This window comes from Gossypium hirsutum, chromosome D13, assembly GCF_007990345.1.
Source record: "Gossypium hirsutum isolate 1008001.06 chromosome D13, Gossypium_hirsutum_v2.1, whole genome shotgun sequence".
In the NCBI taxonomy this organism is placed as follows: domain Eukaryota; kingdom Viridiplantae; phylum Streptophyta; class Magnoliopsida; order Malvales; family Malvaceae; genus Gossypium; species Gossypium hirsutum.
In genome coordinates this window covers 5,819,542-5,836,094 of record NC_053449.1, presented here as the reverse complement: position 1 = coordinate 5,836,094, position 16,553 = coordinate 5,819,542, and the positions used below count along the sequence as shown (strand labels likewise).

Below are 16,553 nucleotides of genomic sequence, written 5' to 3'. Positions count from 1 at the left end.
TAGGTTGTCTAATGGTGAGGATATCTCTTTTTGTTGATTTCTAAGTTCAAATTTATGATCTTCCAAATGGCCCTTATGTTTGTAACGATGGTTAAGCAATTTGATAATTTCATTGGCTTTTATATTGATTATGATGCAAAGTCGATAACATGAGGCTATAGAAGTTGTATAAGGATTTGAGCCAAGGTGGATGTTCACTTTCTATTGAAACGAAAGAAGCAAATAGTCATTCCTTATAAGGGTCAAATTTTCGTTCAATTCTAGTATGAGCGATTATCATTATTTTGTTTTTTTATAGTGAAAGACTTGGTCACGGTGAGAATTTTTATTTGATTCGAATTTTTCAGGGAAAGAAAGATTTGGTGATGGAATGAGACCTTTCAATCAAAATTGCACCAATGAGGGCTAGTCAAGTCTCCTATATTTGGTTGAGAGATGAGGGTGATTCAAACCTCCCTAATTTTAGGGACGATGACAAGGGAAAGGAGAATTAACAATAATCTTCTTGTGTGTCATAGGTTGCCTAATGGTGAGGATCCTTCATAGGTTCCTCTATCTTTTTATTGATTTCTAAGTTCAAATTCATGATCTTCCATATGGCCTTATCTTTGTAATGATGGCTAAGCAATTCAGTAGTTTCATTGACTTTTATATTGATTATGATGCTAAGTCGATAACATGAGGCTATAGAAGTTGTACAAGGATTTGAGTTAAGGTGGATGTTTACTCTCTATTGAAACGAAAGAAGCAAATAGTCATTCCTTATAAGGGTTAAATTTACGTTCGATTCTAGCATGAGTGATTATCATTATTTTGTTTTCTTAATGAAAGACTTGGTCATGGTGAGAATTTTATCTAATTCGGATTTTTCAAGGAAAGAAAGATTTGGTGATGGAATGGGACCTTTCAATTAAAGTTGCACTAATGAGGACTAGTCGAGTTTCCTATATTTGGTTGAGAGACGAGGGTGATTTAATAATTGTTGATGATATGAGGTTAGATATGGAAGAAAGCTAGATTGAATTGGTGGATGGAAAGAAAAGACCAAGAGTTGATTCGATTGTTTTCAGTGTTTTCAAACAAAAGTCTTGAGACATAAGTTGCAGTCACATTTTTTTAGCCCCAAATTAATGTTTCCAATAGTTTTATTTCACCCTTAACGGTCATAAATGCCCATAAACTTATTTTTAGTTTAAATACTTTTCAAGAACACTTCAAAATATACGAGAACAATATCCAAACTTAAAGATCAAAAGAAAAATCTTCAAATCTTTTTTTTTTCATTTCTCTTGTAAATTTTTTTTGAAGAGATTAGTGTCAATTTTTTATCGTTCACATATCTTTGCATTTAGAACTTAAATTAGTAAACATCCACCTTCCTAGAGGTTGTTGTTGTTCATTTTCCATTTCGCTAGTTATAAATTGTGAGAGTTTTAATTAAGTCATAAAAGCTAAGAAAGGTTCAGTTTAGCCAATGAAAAAGGGGAAAAAGTTCTATATAGCTTTAAGAAGAAGAAGAAAAAAACTAGTCTTGTAAAGATTATACCTTCTCCTTGAAATGTATCAATTCTAGTTTTGAATTCAGAAATCTTTAGTGATAAAAAGTTAAAGTAGTGGAGGTAGGTAATTAGGGTCAAACTACTATAAATTCATTGTGTCAAGCTATTCTCCATTGATATTATCATTTAGAATAGTTTGTAAGAAATTTTCAAAATACCAATTCATCCCCACTTGATATTTTCAGGCCTAACGTATATAATGATACTAAAAAGATATATATAATTACTAAATATTAACTAAAATAATAATATGGGCCAACCTAAACAAAATTAGGTTAATCATTTATAGATATGAGTGAGTCCAACCAAAATTTGAGGCGTATATTTGAATCGGGCTTGGATATATAGTATTGACATGACGCAAGAATCGGGTTCGAGAATACCTCATGTAATATTTTGGCATGATAAAGAGAGCAAAGACTAAACCTAGAACTCAAGCATAGTACAAGACACATAGCAGAACTTGAATTAATGAATTTAATTGCTACCATTTTGGTTAAGGTTAAATTTTTCTTAATTCGAAAAGTATAAGAGCTAAAATTAATCAAAATAAAGTATAAGAACTAAACCCATAATTTATGGATACTATAAGAGCTAATAACATAGTTTGACCTAAAATAAAATATCCCTCTATTTATATTTTTTGGGGAATAATAACATAATTATTATAAAACTAAGAAAATTATAGTAAAAACAAGAGAGAAGAGTAGACACAAAAGTGAATGATAATTCTACTTTTACTTGGAATACTATAAGTTTATACATACTCTCTATTTATAGGGTCTCAATTCCATGCGTTTCAAAACATAAATAAGAGAACTTAGGCACCGTATAAATTCTTTAGGGGTTACAAGAGAATAATTATTTTTGAGTGTTATGAAAATTGTATGAACATTCATTTATCAACTTCCCCTTACATGCCCATCAACGAAAATGTGTCTCGTTAAAATTTGTTAAAAAAATCTTGAATCTAAAACTAATAGATAAGCTTTATTTTTATTTTTTTAAAAGAAAATGAGGTATTCAAATAATCATATTTGATTTTTTATCCTAAACAATCCAAATAACATAAAATATTTTTGTTTTACCAAATAATTTTAATATAAATTCGACATTTATAAAATTCAGGATTAAAAATTCAATAATAAAACTTTTTAGCTTATTTAATAACACCTAATGTAACGAGTTTAACACTTACCTTTGGATCAAGATTAAAATTTCAAAAAGTAAAATGTTTATAAATTACCAAATTAGAACATAAAGATTAAATTCACAACTTTTACAGAATATAGGGGCTAATAACAAAATTTAACCTTATTAATATTTACTAAATAGATGCAAAGTTGAAAGAAAGTAAAAAAGATACCATACAAATTCACACACTTTATTAAGTGGAATTACATTCCAATAATAGTAGAATATTTATGAAGGAACTAATTAACATATGGAGAAGAGGAGGGTTAAGAAGGAATATTGTAACCAGATAGAGCAGAATATTTATCCTCCAGCTCCTTAGCAAGTTGAGAAGATGATTGGGGAGTTTTGTCAACAAAAGGTTTCCAGGCAGCAATTCTAGAATATTTATCCTCCAGCTCCTTAGCAAGTTGAGAAGATGATTGGGGAGTTTTGTCAACAAAAGGTTTCCAGGCAGCAATTCTAGAATATTTATCCTCCACCTCCTTAGCAAGTTGATCAGAAGACAACTTAGTACTTTTGTCCACCAACACAGAAACACTAGAATATATATCCTCCAGCTGCTTACCAACTTGAGAAGATGACTCCTCAGCTGCAGGATGTCCTATATTAGAAACAAGAGAATATTTATCCTCCACCTTTCTAACAAGTTGAGCATCCCCTTGTTTTTCCTTCAAATCCTTCACACCATGTATCCCACTGCCACACTGTATAAGAGTTTTAATTACTTTAAATGCACAGCTTTCACTAAAACACAGTACTATATATAATATAAAATGGTAAGCAAAGAAACTGCCGATTATACCATCAAAAGTAGAAGCTGAAACCAAAGAGCCATAGTGTATGGAAGACCCATCTTCTTCCTTGCTTGCTTTCTTCTTCTTCTTTTCTTTTTTTAGAACTATTTATTAAAACTATTTTAAACATATTTTCAGCTTTGAAGAAGGCTACGATTCCCTTTTATAGGCAAGGGAAAAACCTTTGTTGTGGCATAATTGATAATTTTAAAATTCTATGTCAGATAAACATATTTATATGTATTTGTTATTGAGGTACATTTGTATGTATATAATACAAATATGAAAATATTTTTGTAAGAAAATACAAATAAACCTAAAATGGTATATCTAAAATGATACATCCATTAATGCCATTCAAGTTATCTTAATTAAACAAACTTAAATTTAATTATTAATTTTGGAATAGACTTAAAATATATATATTTTTTCATTTAACAAAGGAGAAAAATAATTAATTTAAGTTATTTAAATTTAACAATAACTAATCGATTGGGTTTTAGTTTGATTGGTATCGATATTATTATCAGCATAGGAGGTTGTAGATTTGAGTGTGTTGAAATGCATTATGTTCCTATTTCCATTTTTGATATTTTTTTAAAAAACTGAACTTATTTGATAATCAATAAAAAAGATATACACCTTACTTTATTATAATTTTTAATCTGCTATAAAAAGGAAAAGGTATATGAATTAAATTTAAAATATTAGTATAAATTTTAATTATTTATATAATAAATAATTTTACATTTGATACATAAATTTTTATACATATAATATAAATGGTAACATTATTTATTTCAGTTTTACTTATGATTTGGTATTATAAATACTACTAAAATATATCATATTTTTTATTTTTATTTTAGTAACTATATTTCACTACTTTATTTTTATTAATTTTGTTTGTATTAAGAGTTTGATTTTGATTGAAGGATGATAAAGATGATTTTATTATTTGTGAATTTGGATATTGCATATTCGAAAGGGTGGGTTCATGCATTGAGCATAAAAGGTTAGTGTAATGTATATTAATGGGTTTCCTTTTATGCGTGATATATCGTGATATTTGAATTCTTTTGTTTTTGGAGTAAATTACTTAACTAGTAACACTTATATTTAGCCAAGTCCAGATTCGTTGAACCTTTTTTAAATTAATTTTGGCTAAAAACTATATTTAACCAAAATCGAATGAAGCTATATTTAGCAAAGTCTAGGTTCGTTAAACCATTTTTAAACTATTTTTGGCCAACTAGTAACCCATATATTTAGCCAACCTAAAAATAGCTTAACCGACTGAAGCTATATTTAGCTAAATTTGTTGAACATTTTTCTAAACTATTTTTGTCTAAGTCAAATCCATTTAGCGGTTTTTAGCTAATAAAAATCCTATATATATATCATGATTCACTCACTTAAAACACACCTTAAAAAATTTATTCTTCTCCTCTCACTTATCCTTTTAATCTTTTTGAGATTGCTGAGTATTTTTCTATTGTAATATATTGTTGATTCCTACTATCTTTTTTAACAAAAGAATTTGTTGAATCTTGAAAAATACACTATACTGTGAAATATATTTAAAGATAGTGTCCACCACATCAAGCTATTCAACTCATATTCCTAATTCGTTAACTTAGTACAATGTTTACTAACAATAAATACATATAATTAACAAATTCAAAATTTCGACGGATAATTAATTAATTCATAGAATAATATTTAAGTTTAATGGAAAACAACTCTATCAATCGCATAATCCAATCTCCATGAATCTTCATCGTTTGATATAAATGGATACACATTCATTCATATTAATGGAAATATAAGGAAAGATATTAAAATAGTGAAAGATGGAGTAACTGTACCAATATGAATACCATCATAATAATGAGGTTATCCCTATCAATAATGAACTCAATTATTACAATATGGGTTTGTAGCTGCTTCCCATATCAAATTACCAAAGAATAAATTACATTATCTCTTTTCTTTTTCTCCTTTATAACAAATAAATAATAGATGAGTGGGGACATGTTAGTTGGATAATAAATAGAACATGTCAAAATTCATTTATTTCTAATAAATAATAGATGGGTGGAGTATTGTCACATCCCAAAAATCGGGTTAGAAAAAATTGGATTGGAGAAACCAAGAGTGGTTATGCCCTGATTTTTTTATTAAGATTATGAAAATTTTGTAAAATGAATTAATCTGGTTTAGTAGATAGGTGTTGTGCTTATATGTGTGGGGTTCTAGGTTCGAATCTTTTCCTTTAGTTTTTGTTAGTTTTTGTCCTAACCTCTATCATTGATCATCAGGCATAAATAATAAATTTACTCAACTAATGATAGAATGAGCCTACTGGTTCAGTGGTAAGGCTTTAACTTACCCTTAGGTTCTATGTTTGAGCCCTTGTGCATACAAGCAGGTATTATTTTTGTTAATTTCCTTTGTGTCACCTATTTAGTAGTGTTTGGGTCAAATTTGGATTTTAGAAATCTGTTTGGATGAGGATTGGATTTAAGGGAGGTGATTAGTGTGTTTTAGTTATATTGTTATTTTTATTTTTCTTTTAAAAATATTAGTTTTGTTTTCCAAAAACCCTCCTAAATATGCTCCTACGGCTCTCACTTTCTCAATTTATTTTTGACTTTTGCTTCATGCCCGTTTCTATTCTTTTCTATTTCCAAATATTTTCTTTGTTCTCAATTTCTTTTTCTTCTTTTGTTTGTTTAACTCTTGTGTCGGCATAGAATGAATCCCTTAGCTATTCCAATTTCAATCGGGTAAGAGAATGGTTTGTTTATTATTATTATTTGGTGATGTTAGATGTTGGGTTTTCTTTGGAGATAAGTGATTTTTATATTGAGTTCTTGAATTTAACGATATCGGTGTGCTTCTAGGAGAATATCAAGGAACAGTTGGTGTTCCTCCAGCTACTTAGGCGTCGTTAAGTTGCTATTTCGTCTGAGAGTAAGTGTTCTAGATGTTGTTAAGGTTGTTCCGTTTTGAAAATTGGGTTTAATTGATGAAGGTTGCATGATATTATTCAGTCGAGTGTGGTGAAAATCATGTTATTAATTTGTATGAGTTGTTGTTTTTAGGTTTTGGTGCTTTCAATCTTGAGCCTACATCATATCCAATTCAAGTGTGTGTTTCTAACTTGAAATCACCACGAACAATTTGGAAAATCTGGGAAAAACCTGAGAAAAATTTAAATTGTTCTACGTCACACGACCGTGTGTGATTACACGAAAAAATCAGGTAGGCCGTGTGGGACATACAGGCGTGTGAAATCACACAGGTAAGATAGGTAGTTCGTATGGGACACATGGGCTGGTCATTTGGGCCATGTGATTTCATACGCCCGTAGAGCCTATTTTTTTGAAATTTTCATTTAGGGTCATTTTAATTTTTTAATTTGTAATTAAACCCCCATGGGGTCCATTTTGCTTAAAAAAGACCTGAAATAAAGTATATGTGTTGATACGTTTGGTATGTGAGTTACATGTATAATATATGTGTTGGTAATTTTTGAGAGCATGACTATTTTTGTAAAGCATGTGTGACATTCGTATTTCGCTTTATGTTATGGTATGATATTTGATTCGACTATGTGATATGTATGTATGTTATTATGATTTTGCATGAGCATTGGGGTGGTTTTTGATGATGGAGAAAGTGCTTTCAAGCAGTATTACTACAATTTTGGCGGTTAAACCGCAATATATATTCGGTAGCTTAGTTGCACCTTTATGAGTGGCATACCACCACGACCTAGTGTGGTTGGATGGATGGACTCATGTAGTCCTATTGGTGTGATTGGTTGGACGAAGTTGGTGTGTAGCAGATGGGGTAAAATTTGATCTGATATGATATGACATTTTTTATATGATATATGTTCTAGAAATATGATATTCCAATTTCATATATGTTCCTAGTATTATGTCTTCTGATATGATATTCGTATATGTGAACATTATAAGTAAAATTCTTTGTTGGTATTTACATTTGTGTATGTTATAAGGAAATTTCATTTTGTAGGTCGAGACACACATTGGGCTTCTAGCTCACTCGTTTGTTTTATACGTTTCAGGTGAACTACAGACTTAGGAATGGACATCGTTTGTTTATTGGTTAAATATATAAGTTGGTTTGTGATTTAAATATTTTTGGACTGTAAATTTGTTTTGGGCTTTGCTCTTTGGTTTTTATGTTGTTTGCTGGATTTTGGTATTTTAACGTTAAACTGCAAAATCGCATGATTTACCAAAATAAAAATGTAACAGCCTGTTTTAGTAAAACCGGAATAGTGATTTCGTGACCACAAATCAGAGTCCTGAAGGAAAATTATTTTAATGTTATTGTATGGTCTACATTATGATAGGAATGACGTATGAAAATTTTGTTAAGAAAATTATACTGATTACATGTTTAATTAGATAGAAAAGACCAAATTGCATAAAATGCAAAAGTTGAGTTCTAGTAGCTATAAGTATCAAATAGCTATGGAATTCAAAATTTGAGGTCCTTATATGGAAAATAGACCATCAAGAGGAGTTAGTAGATAAGTATGATGATTCATCCATGGAAAATTGATTAAAAAAATGACTAAATTGGAAAGTAAAAATAATAAAAGATGATAAGTAATTACATAATAAAAATATCATCATATTATCATCTTTCCCAAATTATTTTACATGGAAACCCTAGTTCGAAGAGCTTGAAGGTAGCAAGCTTATTTGGCTCAATTAGATCTGGATAGACCAAATACGGAGATAGATCGAGGAAAAGAAAAAGTACCGAGATAGTAGATTTTGTATACACGAACATTGTCGAGGTAAGTTCGTGTAACTAAATAGTGTGCATTTATATGTTTGAATTGAATGTTATATATGTGAATTGTGTAGTTGCTATTTATATGATATTGATTACATATCCGTCAAATCTCGATAAATGTTAAGTCCCGTTTAAATAAATAAAATTCGATGGATACAGGATTTCCCGTATTAGTTGTAGTCCTACATGTGTTGCGGACAAACCACAGCTCGAAAGAGTGTTCCGTTATTAGCCTTCTCAGCTTCCTGTTATATGGTTCTTACGAGCTTCCCGTTAATAGCTATTTGGAGCATCCCGATCGGTTGTGATCTTGCATGTACTATGGACACACCGCAGCTCTTATAAGCATCCTGATATATGTCTCTTCGGAGCTTCCCGATTAAAGTCTCTTTGTGAGCTTCCTGATTAATAGCTCTTCAAAGCTTCCCGATATGGCTCGCTTGAACTTCCCGATATATAGCTATCCTGAGCTTCCCGTTAATGGCTTTTCGGAGCTACCTGTTATTGGCTCTTATGATCTTCCCGTTATACAGCTTGGATAAGCTTCCTGTTATATGACTCGAGAGAGAACTTCCCGTTTATGTGCTCGTATGAGCATTCCTGAATATGAATTGACGGATTACAGTTTTGTACACTTCTAGTGTACTACCCGTGTATCCATCGATATTTCAAATAAATTAAATGGGCAAAGTTCTGACATGGGATAATCAGAACTTGAGACGAATTATTATAGAAATGTATATGTTATATGAATATAATAATGTGGAAAACATATGTATATGAAAATTGTTACATGATGAGCTCATCCTTGTTTCTTGATTTTCACATGAAGTACATGACTAACATGTTTCTTGAGGTTATATGTGTTAAGGAAAATTGCCAAATTTCTTTGGATGAATTTTGTATGCTTACCTTAAATGCAAATGAATGGTAAGTTAATTTTCTGTTATACGAACTTACTAAGCTTAAAAGCTTACTCTATTTTATGTCATCTATTTTTATAGTACTCAGAAGCTCGTAAAGGTTGGAAGCTGGTCGGAGCCACATCACACTATCCCTCAGACTTTTCGGTATATGAAGCAAGCTAACTTTGGTTATAATGACATGTATAGGTTAAATTGGCCAAATGATAACATATAAATACTTGGTTTAAAATATCCATTGGAATGACTTGTAATGGATATATCTTGATGTATATATATGTGTGTAACCTTATCATGCTTGGTATGTATTTGATATGATTAAATGATGGAAAGCATATAAACAAATTAATGGTTATTTTGAGAGAGCATATTTGGTAAAATACGCATATAGGTTTATTTGGTTAATTTAGCAAGCTTGAATACTTGGAGATATGTGATAATATGTCATGCATAAATCTTGGTTTTGGCTTGATTCAAATGTTTTATATTAGATTGGGAATATGTTTAAGTGTTTACGTTGGTGGAAGACAAATTTGGGTGAGAAATATGACATGGAAATGACCTTATTTCGTCCACACGGGTAGAGACACGGGCGTGTGTCTCAGCCGTGCGTGATACGCGGCCTAACACATGGGCATGTGACCTAGTTGTGTGTCCCCTGTATTTTAAAAATTTCAAAACAGAATGCTCAGAATTGATCACACGGCCTGGCACATGGGCGTGTGCCTTGGTCGTGTGACCCTTGCACTTACACACAGCCTAGCACACGGGCATGTGACTTGGCCGTGTGACCCACATTAGAGAGTTACATGGGTACGAATATGACCATGTGCCCTATTTTGAATACCCACACGGCTTGACCACACGGACATGTGTCCCCTACACCTAGGAAAAATTTAAAAATTTTGTGAGAAATTCTCTGAGTACCCGATTCAGTCCTGACTTGTTTCTAATGCATATTTTGGGCCTCGAGGTCTCATATAAAAGACAATAATGATTGAATATGATTGATTTCTGATATGAATAGTAAATGATATGGAATAACTGTATTTAATCTATAAACTCTGGTAATGCTTCGTAACCCTGTTCCGGTGACGAATATGGGTTAGGGGTGTTACAAAAAAATTTGATTTTCAAAATTAAAACTCTAGAAATTTCCACTGCAAAGATTAAATAATTATTTAAGTTTTTTTAAAATAATTATTTAATTTTCAAAATTAATGCATATTTTGGGCCTCGATGTCTTATATAAAAGACAATAATGATTGAATATGATTGATTTCTGATATGAATAGTAAATGATATGGAATAACTGTATTTAATCTATAAACTCTGGTAATGCTTCGTAACCCTGTTCCGGTGACGAATATGGGTTAGGGGTGTTACAAAAATTTTGATTTTCAAAATTAAAACTCTAGAAATTTCCACTGCAAAGATTAAATAATTATTTAAGTTTTTTTTTAAATAATTATTTAATTTTCAAAATTAATGCATATTTTGGGCCTCGATGTCTCATATAAAAGACGATAATGATTGAATATGATTGATTTCTGATATGAATAGTAAATGATATGGAATAACTGTATTTAATCTATAAACTCTGGTAATGCTTCGTAACCCTGTTCAGGTGATGAATATGGGTTAGGGGTGTTACAAAAAATTTGATTTTCAAAATTAAAACTCTAGAAATTTCCACTGCAAAGATTAAATAATTATTTAAGTTTTTTTTAAAATAATTATTTAATTTTCAAAATTAATGCATATTTTGGGCCTCGATGTCTCATATAAAAGACAATAATGATTGAATATGATTGATTTCTGATATGAATAGTAAATGATATGGAATAACCGTATTTAATCTATAAACTCTGGTAATGCTTCGTAACCCTGTTCCGGTGACGAATATGGGTTAGGGGTGTTACAAAAAATTTGATTTTCAAAATTAAAACTCTAGAAATTTCCACTGCAAAGATTAAATAATTATTTAAGTTTTTTTAAAAATAATGAAATGGTTTTTAACAAATGGTTGCCTTAGTTTTGGAAATGATCTGCCATCATTAGTATTTTTAAAACACACGATTTTGAATTCAAATTCTGGGTTTTAAATAAGAGTTCCGGACTTCAATTTTTTTTTTACATTTGTGAGAGTTTTACCAAATTTTATGCTTTTGAAACACGCACTGGGTTTGATTAAAACAAAAGCTTTAAAACAAGTTGATGTAATTTCTCAATATCTGACCATAACTTCTAAGCTAAGTTTGAAGTGTTACATTTAGTGGTATCAGAGCCATGTTACAAAACTCAGACTGTGATTTTGGGGTTCCAAAATTTTCTATATGAAATTGTTTGAATTTAAAATATGAAATTCTGATAAAGTTTTGATAATTGGTTATAAAATGTGAATCTGAGCCTCCGACGCCGATCCAAGTAAGTATACTTCAGTTAATTGTACTTTAGTTACTTTTACTTTAATATTTTAGTAAAAATATTAGATATCGAGACTATAAAATAAAACAGCTCTACCTTAAGATAAATATATCGACTAAACTATAGACTTAGGATTTAAACATAAACCTAAGCTAGACTTTGGGACTTCTGAATTATAGAAAAGTAAGATGATTTTCTGTGGTATATGTGATCATGGTGCGCGAGGATGTGGCAAATGTTGTCAAATGGCTCACGTCGAGTCCTCTTCTTCGAGCAGCGTGCGCAATTTAGAAATTAGCGATACTGTAGAGACGCCCAATTCTGAGGGCGGTAGTCGAAAAACTAGAGATGACGTTGCATCCTAGGATATGTTTAGAGATTTGCAAAGGGTCGTTAGGGCCCAATCTGTGTTTGTGAGTTGAGGGTCTTTGATTGAGCGACTTTAGTCGAATGAGGCCGAGTTAGCGGAAGAGATTAATCACTTAGAGAGTGAGGAAAAAGAAAGGAATAATTATGGAATAAGAGAAGTTCTAGTCCTGTTGACTTGAATCTGTGATCTGAGAAATAGGCTATAATAGTTAAGCCTTAGTGGGATGAGACAGTTGTGAGCGTATACTAGGTTTCGATTTGTGCTTTCTGTGATAGTCACTATCCAAACAAGTGTTGGAGGAAAATGGAAACGTGTTTAGATATGGATCTGTTGAGCATCGTGTTAGGGACTATTCATGACATTTCCTTAGTCAGATGCAAGCTTCAACTCAATGAAAAAATTGGAGACTAGTTTGTGCAACTAGGGGTTGAGAGGATCGAGATGCACCTTGTAGCAAAACAAGTACATTTGCGATCCATGTCAATCGTACCCTGCATTGATTAAGTGTTTGGTTGTACTCTAGTGTTTGATTGTCACTAGAGTTTTTAAGACTTTGGGATTGTAGAATTATTAGTAAAATTAATGTAGAAAGTTTCTTAAGATAACCTGAGGTAGTGAATGGGAAGTTCGTTATGTCTGTTCAGGAGTGGAATATTGTCTAAGCCTGCATTGAAATTAGAGTTGCGCAACGATAGTGTGGTGATCAGTTTGGAACGAGAAATTTTAAATTTTGTGGTTAAGTGAGTGGGGTGACAACGGAAATTTTGAGGATAAATTCTTTTAAGGAGGGGAGAGTTGTCACATCCCAAAAGCTAAGTTGTAAGAAATTGGGTTGGTGAAACCAAAGTGGTTACGCCCTGATTTTTGAGTTAAAATTGTGAAAATTTTGTAAAGTGAATTAATTTGGTTCAATGGATAGGTGTTGTGCTTAGGTGTGTGGGGTTCTGGGTTCGAATCTTTTCCTTGATTTTTTGTTATTTTTTGTCCTAACCTCTATCCTTGATCATCAGGCATAAATATTATTTTCACTCAACTAATGACAGAATGAGCCTACTAGTTCGGTAATAAAGCTTTAGCTTACCCTTTAGTCTTGTGTTCGAGCGGGTATTCTTTTTGTTAATTTCCTTTGTATCGCATATTTAGTAGTGTTTGGGTCAAATTTGGATTTTAGAAATCTGTTTGGATGAGGATTGGATTTAATGGAGGTGATTAGTGTGTTTTAGTTATATTGTTATTTTTCTTTTTCTTTTAAAAATATTAGTTTTGTTTTCCCAAAAACCCTCCTAAATATGCTTCTACGGCTCTCACTTCCTCAATTTCTTTTTGACTTTTGCTTCATGCCCATTTCTATTCTTTTATATTTCTAAATATTTTCTTTGTTCTTTTTTTTTGTTTGGACTTTCACCTTTGTTTTTAATTGTTTATTCCTTGAATTGCTCTCTTATTGGCTTGGTGTTTTCTTCTTTTGGTTGCTTAACTCTTGTGTGGGCGTGGAGTGAATCCCTTGGGTATTCCAATTTCAATCGAGAAAGAGAATGGTCTGTTTATTATTATTTGGTGATGTTAGATGTTGGGTTTTATTTGGAGATAAGTGATTTTTATATTGATTTCTTGGCTTTAATGATATCGGTGTGCTACTAGGAGAAGATCAAGTGACGATTGGTGTTCCTCCAACGACTTAGGGATCGTTAAGTTACTGTTTCGTCTGAGAGCAAGTGTTCTCGATGTTTTTAGGGCTATTCCATTTTGGAATTTGGGTTTAATTGATGAAGGTTGCATTATATTGCTCAGTCGAGTGTGGTGAAAATCATGTTATTAATTTGTATGAGTTGTTGTTTTTAGGTTTTGGTGCTTTCAATCTTGAGCCTACATCGTATCTAAGTCAGGTGTGTGTTTCTAACTCAAAATCATCAGGAACAATTTGGAAAATATGGGAAAAGCCTGAGAAAAATTAAAATTATTCTGCATCACATGGCCGTGTGTTAGGCCGTGTGGGGGCACACGAGCATGTGCGATTACACGGGCAAATCGGTTAGGCCATATGGGGGCAGACGGGCGTGTGCTATTACATGGGCAAATCAAGTAGGTCGTGTGGGACACACGGACATGTGAAATCACATGGTGCTTGTGGGACACACGGGCCGGTCATCTAGGCCGTGTAAAACTACACAGACGTGTGACCCATTTTTTGAAATTTTCATTTAGGGTTGTTTTAATATGTAATTTGTAATTAAATCTCCTGTGGGGTCCATTTTGCTTAAAAAAAGACCCAAAATGAGGTATATGTGTTGATACGTTCGGTATGTGAGTTACATGTATAATATATGTGTCAATAATTTTTGAAAGCATGATTATTTTTGTAAAGCATGTGTGACATCCATATTCTGCTATCTATTCTGATATGATATCTGATTCGACTATGTGATAAGTGCGTAAGTTATTATAATTTTACATAAGCATTATGGTGAGTTTTGATGATGGAGGAAGTGTTTTTAGGCAATATTACTGCAATTTTGGCGGTTAAAATGCAATATATGTTCTACAGCTCAACTGTACCTTTAGGAGTGGCATACCACCAAGACTCGATGTAATTGGATGGATGGACTCATGCAGTCCTATTGTTGTGATTGGTTGGATAGAGTTGGTGTGTAGCGGATGGGGTAGGATTTGTTCTGATATAATCTGACATTTTTGATATGATTTATGTTCTGGAAATATGATATTCCGATTTCATATATGTTCCTGGTTTAGTGTCATTCTGATATGATATTTGTATATGTGAAAATTATAAGTAAAATTATGTGTTGGCGTTTACGTTTGTGTATGTTATAAGGAAATTTTATTTTGTGGGTCGAGCCACACACTGAGCCACTACAGATTTAGGACCGGACGACGTGCGGGAGCTTAGATTGTTTATCGGTTAAATATATTAGTTGGTTTGTGATTTAATTATTTTTGGACTGTAAATTTGTTTTGGGCTTTGCTCTTTAGTTTTAGTGCTATTTGTTGGATTTTGGAATTTTAATGTTAAACTGCAAAATCGTATGATTTACCAAACTAAAAATTTGGTTTTCAAAATTAAAACTCTGGAAATTTCCCCTGCAAAGATTAAGCAATCAGTTAAGTGTTTTTCTTTAAATAATTAAATGGTTTTTCACGAATGGTTGCCTTAGTTTTGGAAATTATTTGCCATTGTTAGTACTTTTAAAACATATGATTGCGAATTCAAATTTTGGGTTTTAAATAAGAGTTCCGGAATTCTTTTTTTTTTTTTACATTTGTGAGAGTTTTGTCAAATTTTATGTTTTCGAAACACACAATGAGTTTGATTAAAACAAAAGCTTTAAAACAAGTTGATGTTGTGACACCCCAAACCCGACCGAGACGGACCGACCCGAATTCGAAGCGTTACATTAGCCACCTAAGAGACTCTCCGGCTAACGACTACCCAAGATATACCCCGACCTTATAACACCTCAATCTTATCTGATTATTAGTTATTTATTATTTCAGAAGCAAACTATGAACCAATTTTAAACTTTTCCTAGGTAATTTTAACCTAAGAGCATTTTCGTCATTTTACCACCTATAGTAAAACTAACCCGATTTTAGATCTAAATGTTTACCAATCTTATATTAGTCAAAATTATGCAAGCCTAAAAATTTCAGCTTAAATTGAGCTCGTTTGCTATGTCTAATTCAAGTTTTACTATTATGGACTAAATTGTAACAAATAGAAACTATTAGTACCATACCCAAATACTAAATTGAGTGCGTTTCTAACAAATTTTATCAATTACAAGTCTAATCCTAAAATATTATCAAGTTTCCTTATCATTTAAGGCTCTAATTGGACTTATCAAGTTATATGACTAATTTGTAATTTAAATGGACTAGAGAACCAATTTAAAAGGACTAGAATTCAAACCCCCAATAGTCCACTGCAGTTTTTTTGTGCGAAAAATGCAATATTAAATCCGATTTTGAGTACTTTAATGGCCAATTATACCCGATTTAGCTACAATTAAACATCATACATATCCATACACATCCAATTGAATTTATTAACACTAATTAAGCCTCAATTAAATAGAATGAAACATTCAATTTTATGCATATCACCCACCGATTAATTCAAAAAAGTGACGTACCTTAGTCGCTAGTAAACCACTCCATGGAAGCTTCAATTAAACAATCATTAGTATAAATTTCATGCTTCACACACTGTGTTATCAATCATCGTGTTATCGAGTAACAATACACTATAAAACAATCAATAATTAAACTCAAACATGCCTCAAAATTATTATAAACCATTCAAAATAAATATCCAATGTCTAAAGTCCCTTTACAACCAAAATCAAACTAATTTCCGGGAGTACCACAATGCTCGACAACAGTCTCTAAAATGTGTAATAAAGCCTCTACCAAGCCTAAATCC

General features: G+C 31.7%; 1 protein-coding gene and 1 long non-coding RNA gene across 3 annotated transcripts; one reads left to right on the top strand and one right to left on the bottom strand.

The window, feature by feature from the left end:
* Positions 1–2,922: 2,922 nt before the first annotated feature.
* On the bottom strand, positions 2,923–3,748 carry LOC121225710 (uncharacterized). 2 transcript variants are annotated; one of them, XM_041110120.1, is made up of 3 exons: positions 3,559–3,720; positions 3,236–3,460; positions 2,923–3,151 (listed from the first exon to the last, which is right to left on the bottom strand). In XM_041110120.1, the coding sequence occupies exons 1-3, from the start codon at positions 3,607–3,609 to the stop codon at positions 3,020–3,022; spliced, it is 408 nt and encodes a 135-aa protein (XP_040966054.1). In that variant the 5' UTR covers positions 3,610–3,720; the 3' UTR covers positions 2,923–3,019. The 2 variants fall into 2 exon arrangements, with proteins under 2 accessions (XP_040966054.1, XP_040966053.1); XM_041110119.1 differs by having other exon boundaries at positions 2,923–3,460; positions 3,559–3,748.
* Positions 3,749–6,204: 2,456 nt separating this feature from the next.
* Positions 6,205–7,869, top strand: LOC121225709 (uncharacterized). Its single transcript, XR_005923573.1, has 3 exons — positions 6,205–6,339; positions 6,457–6,526; positions 6,658–7,869. It is a non-coding gene; the product is annotated as an uncharacterized lncRNA (long non-coding RNA).
* The last annotated feature ends 8,684 nt before the right edge of the window (positions 7,870–16,553 follow it).

Excerpts from the sequence above, each read along its gene's own strand:
- LOC121225710 (XM_041110119.1), bottom strand. The coding sequence starts at position 3,609 with ATGGGTCTTCCATACACTATGGCTCTTTGGTTTCAGCTTCTACTTTTG. Across the intron at positions 3,461-3,558 it reads TTCAGCTTCTACTTTTGATG|TGTGGCAGTGGGATACATGG; the intron begins GTATAATCGGCA and ends ACTCTTATACAG.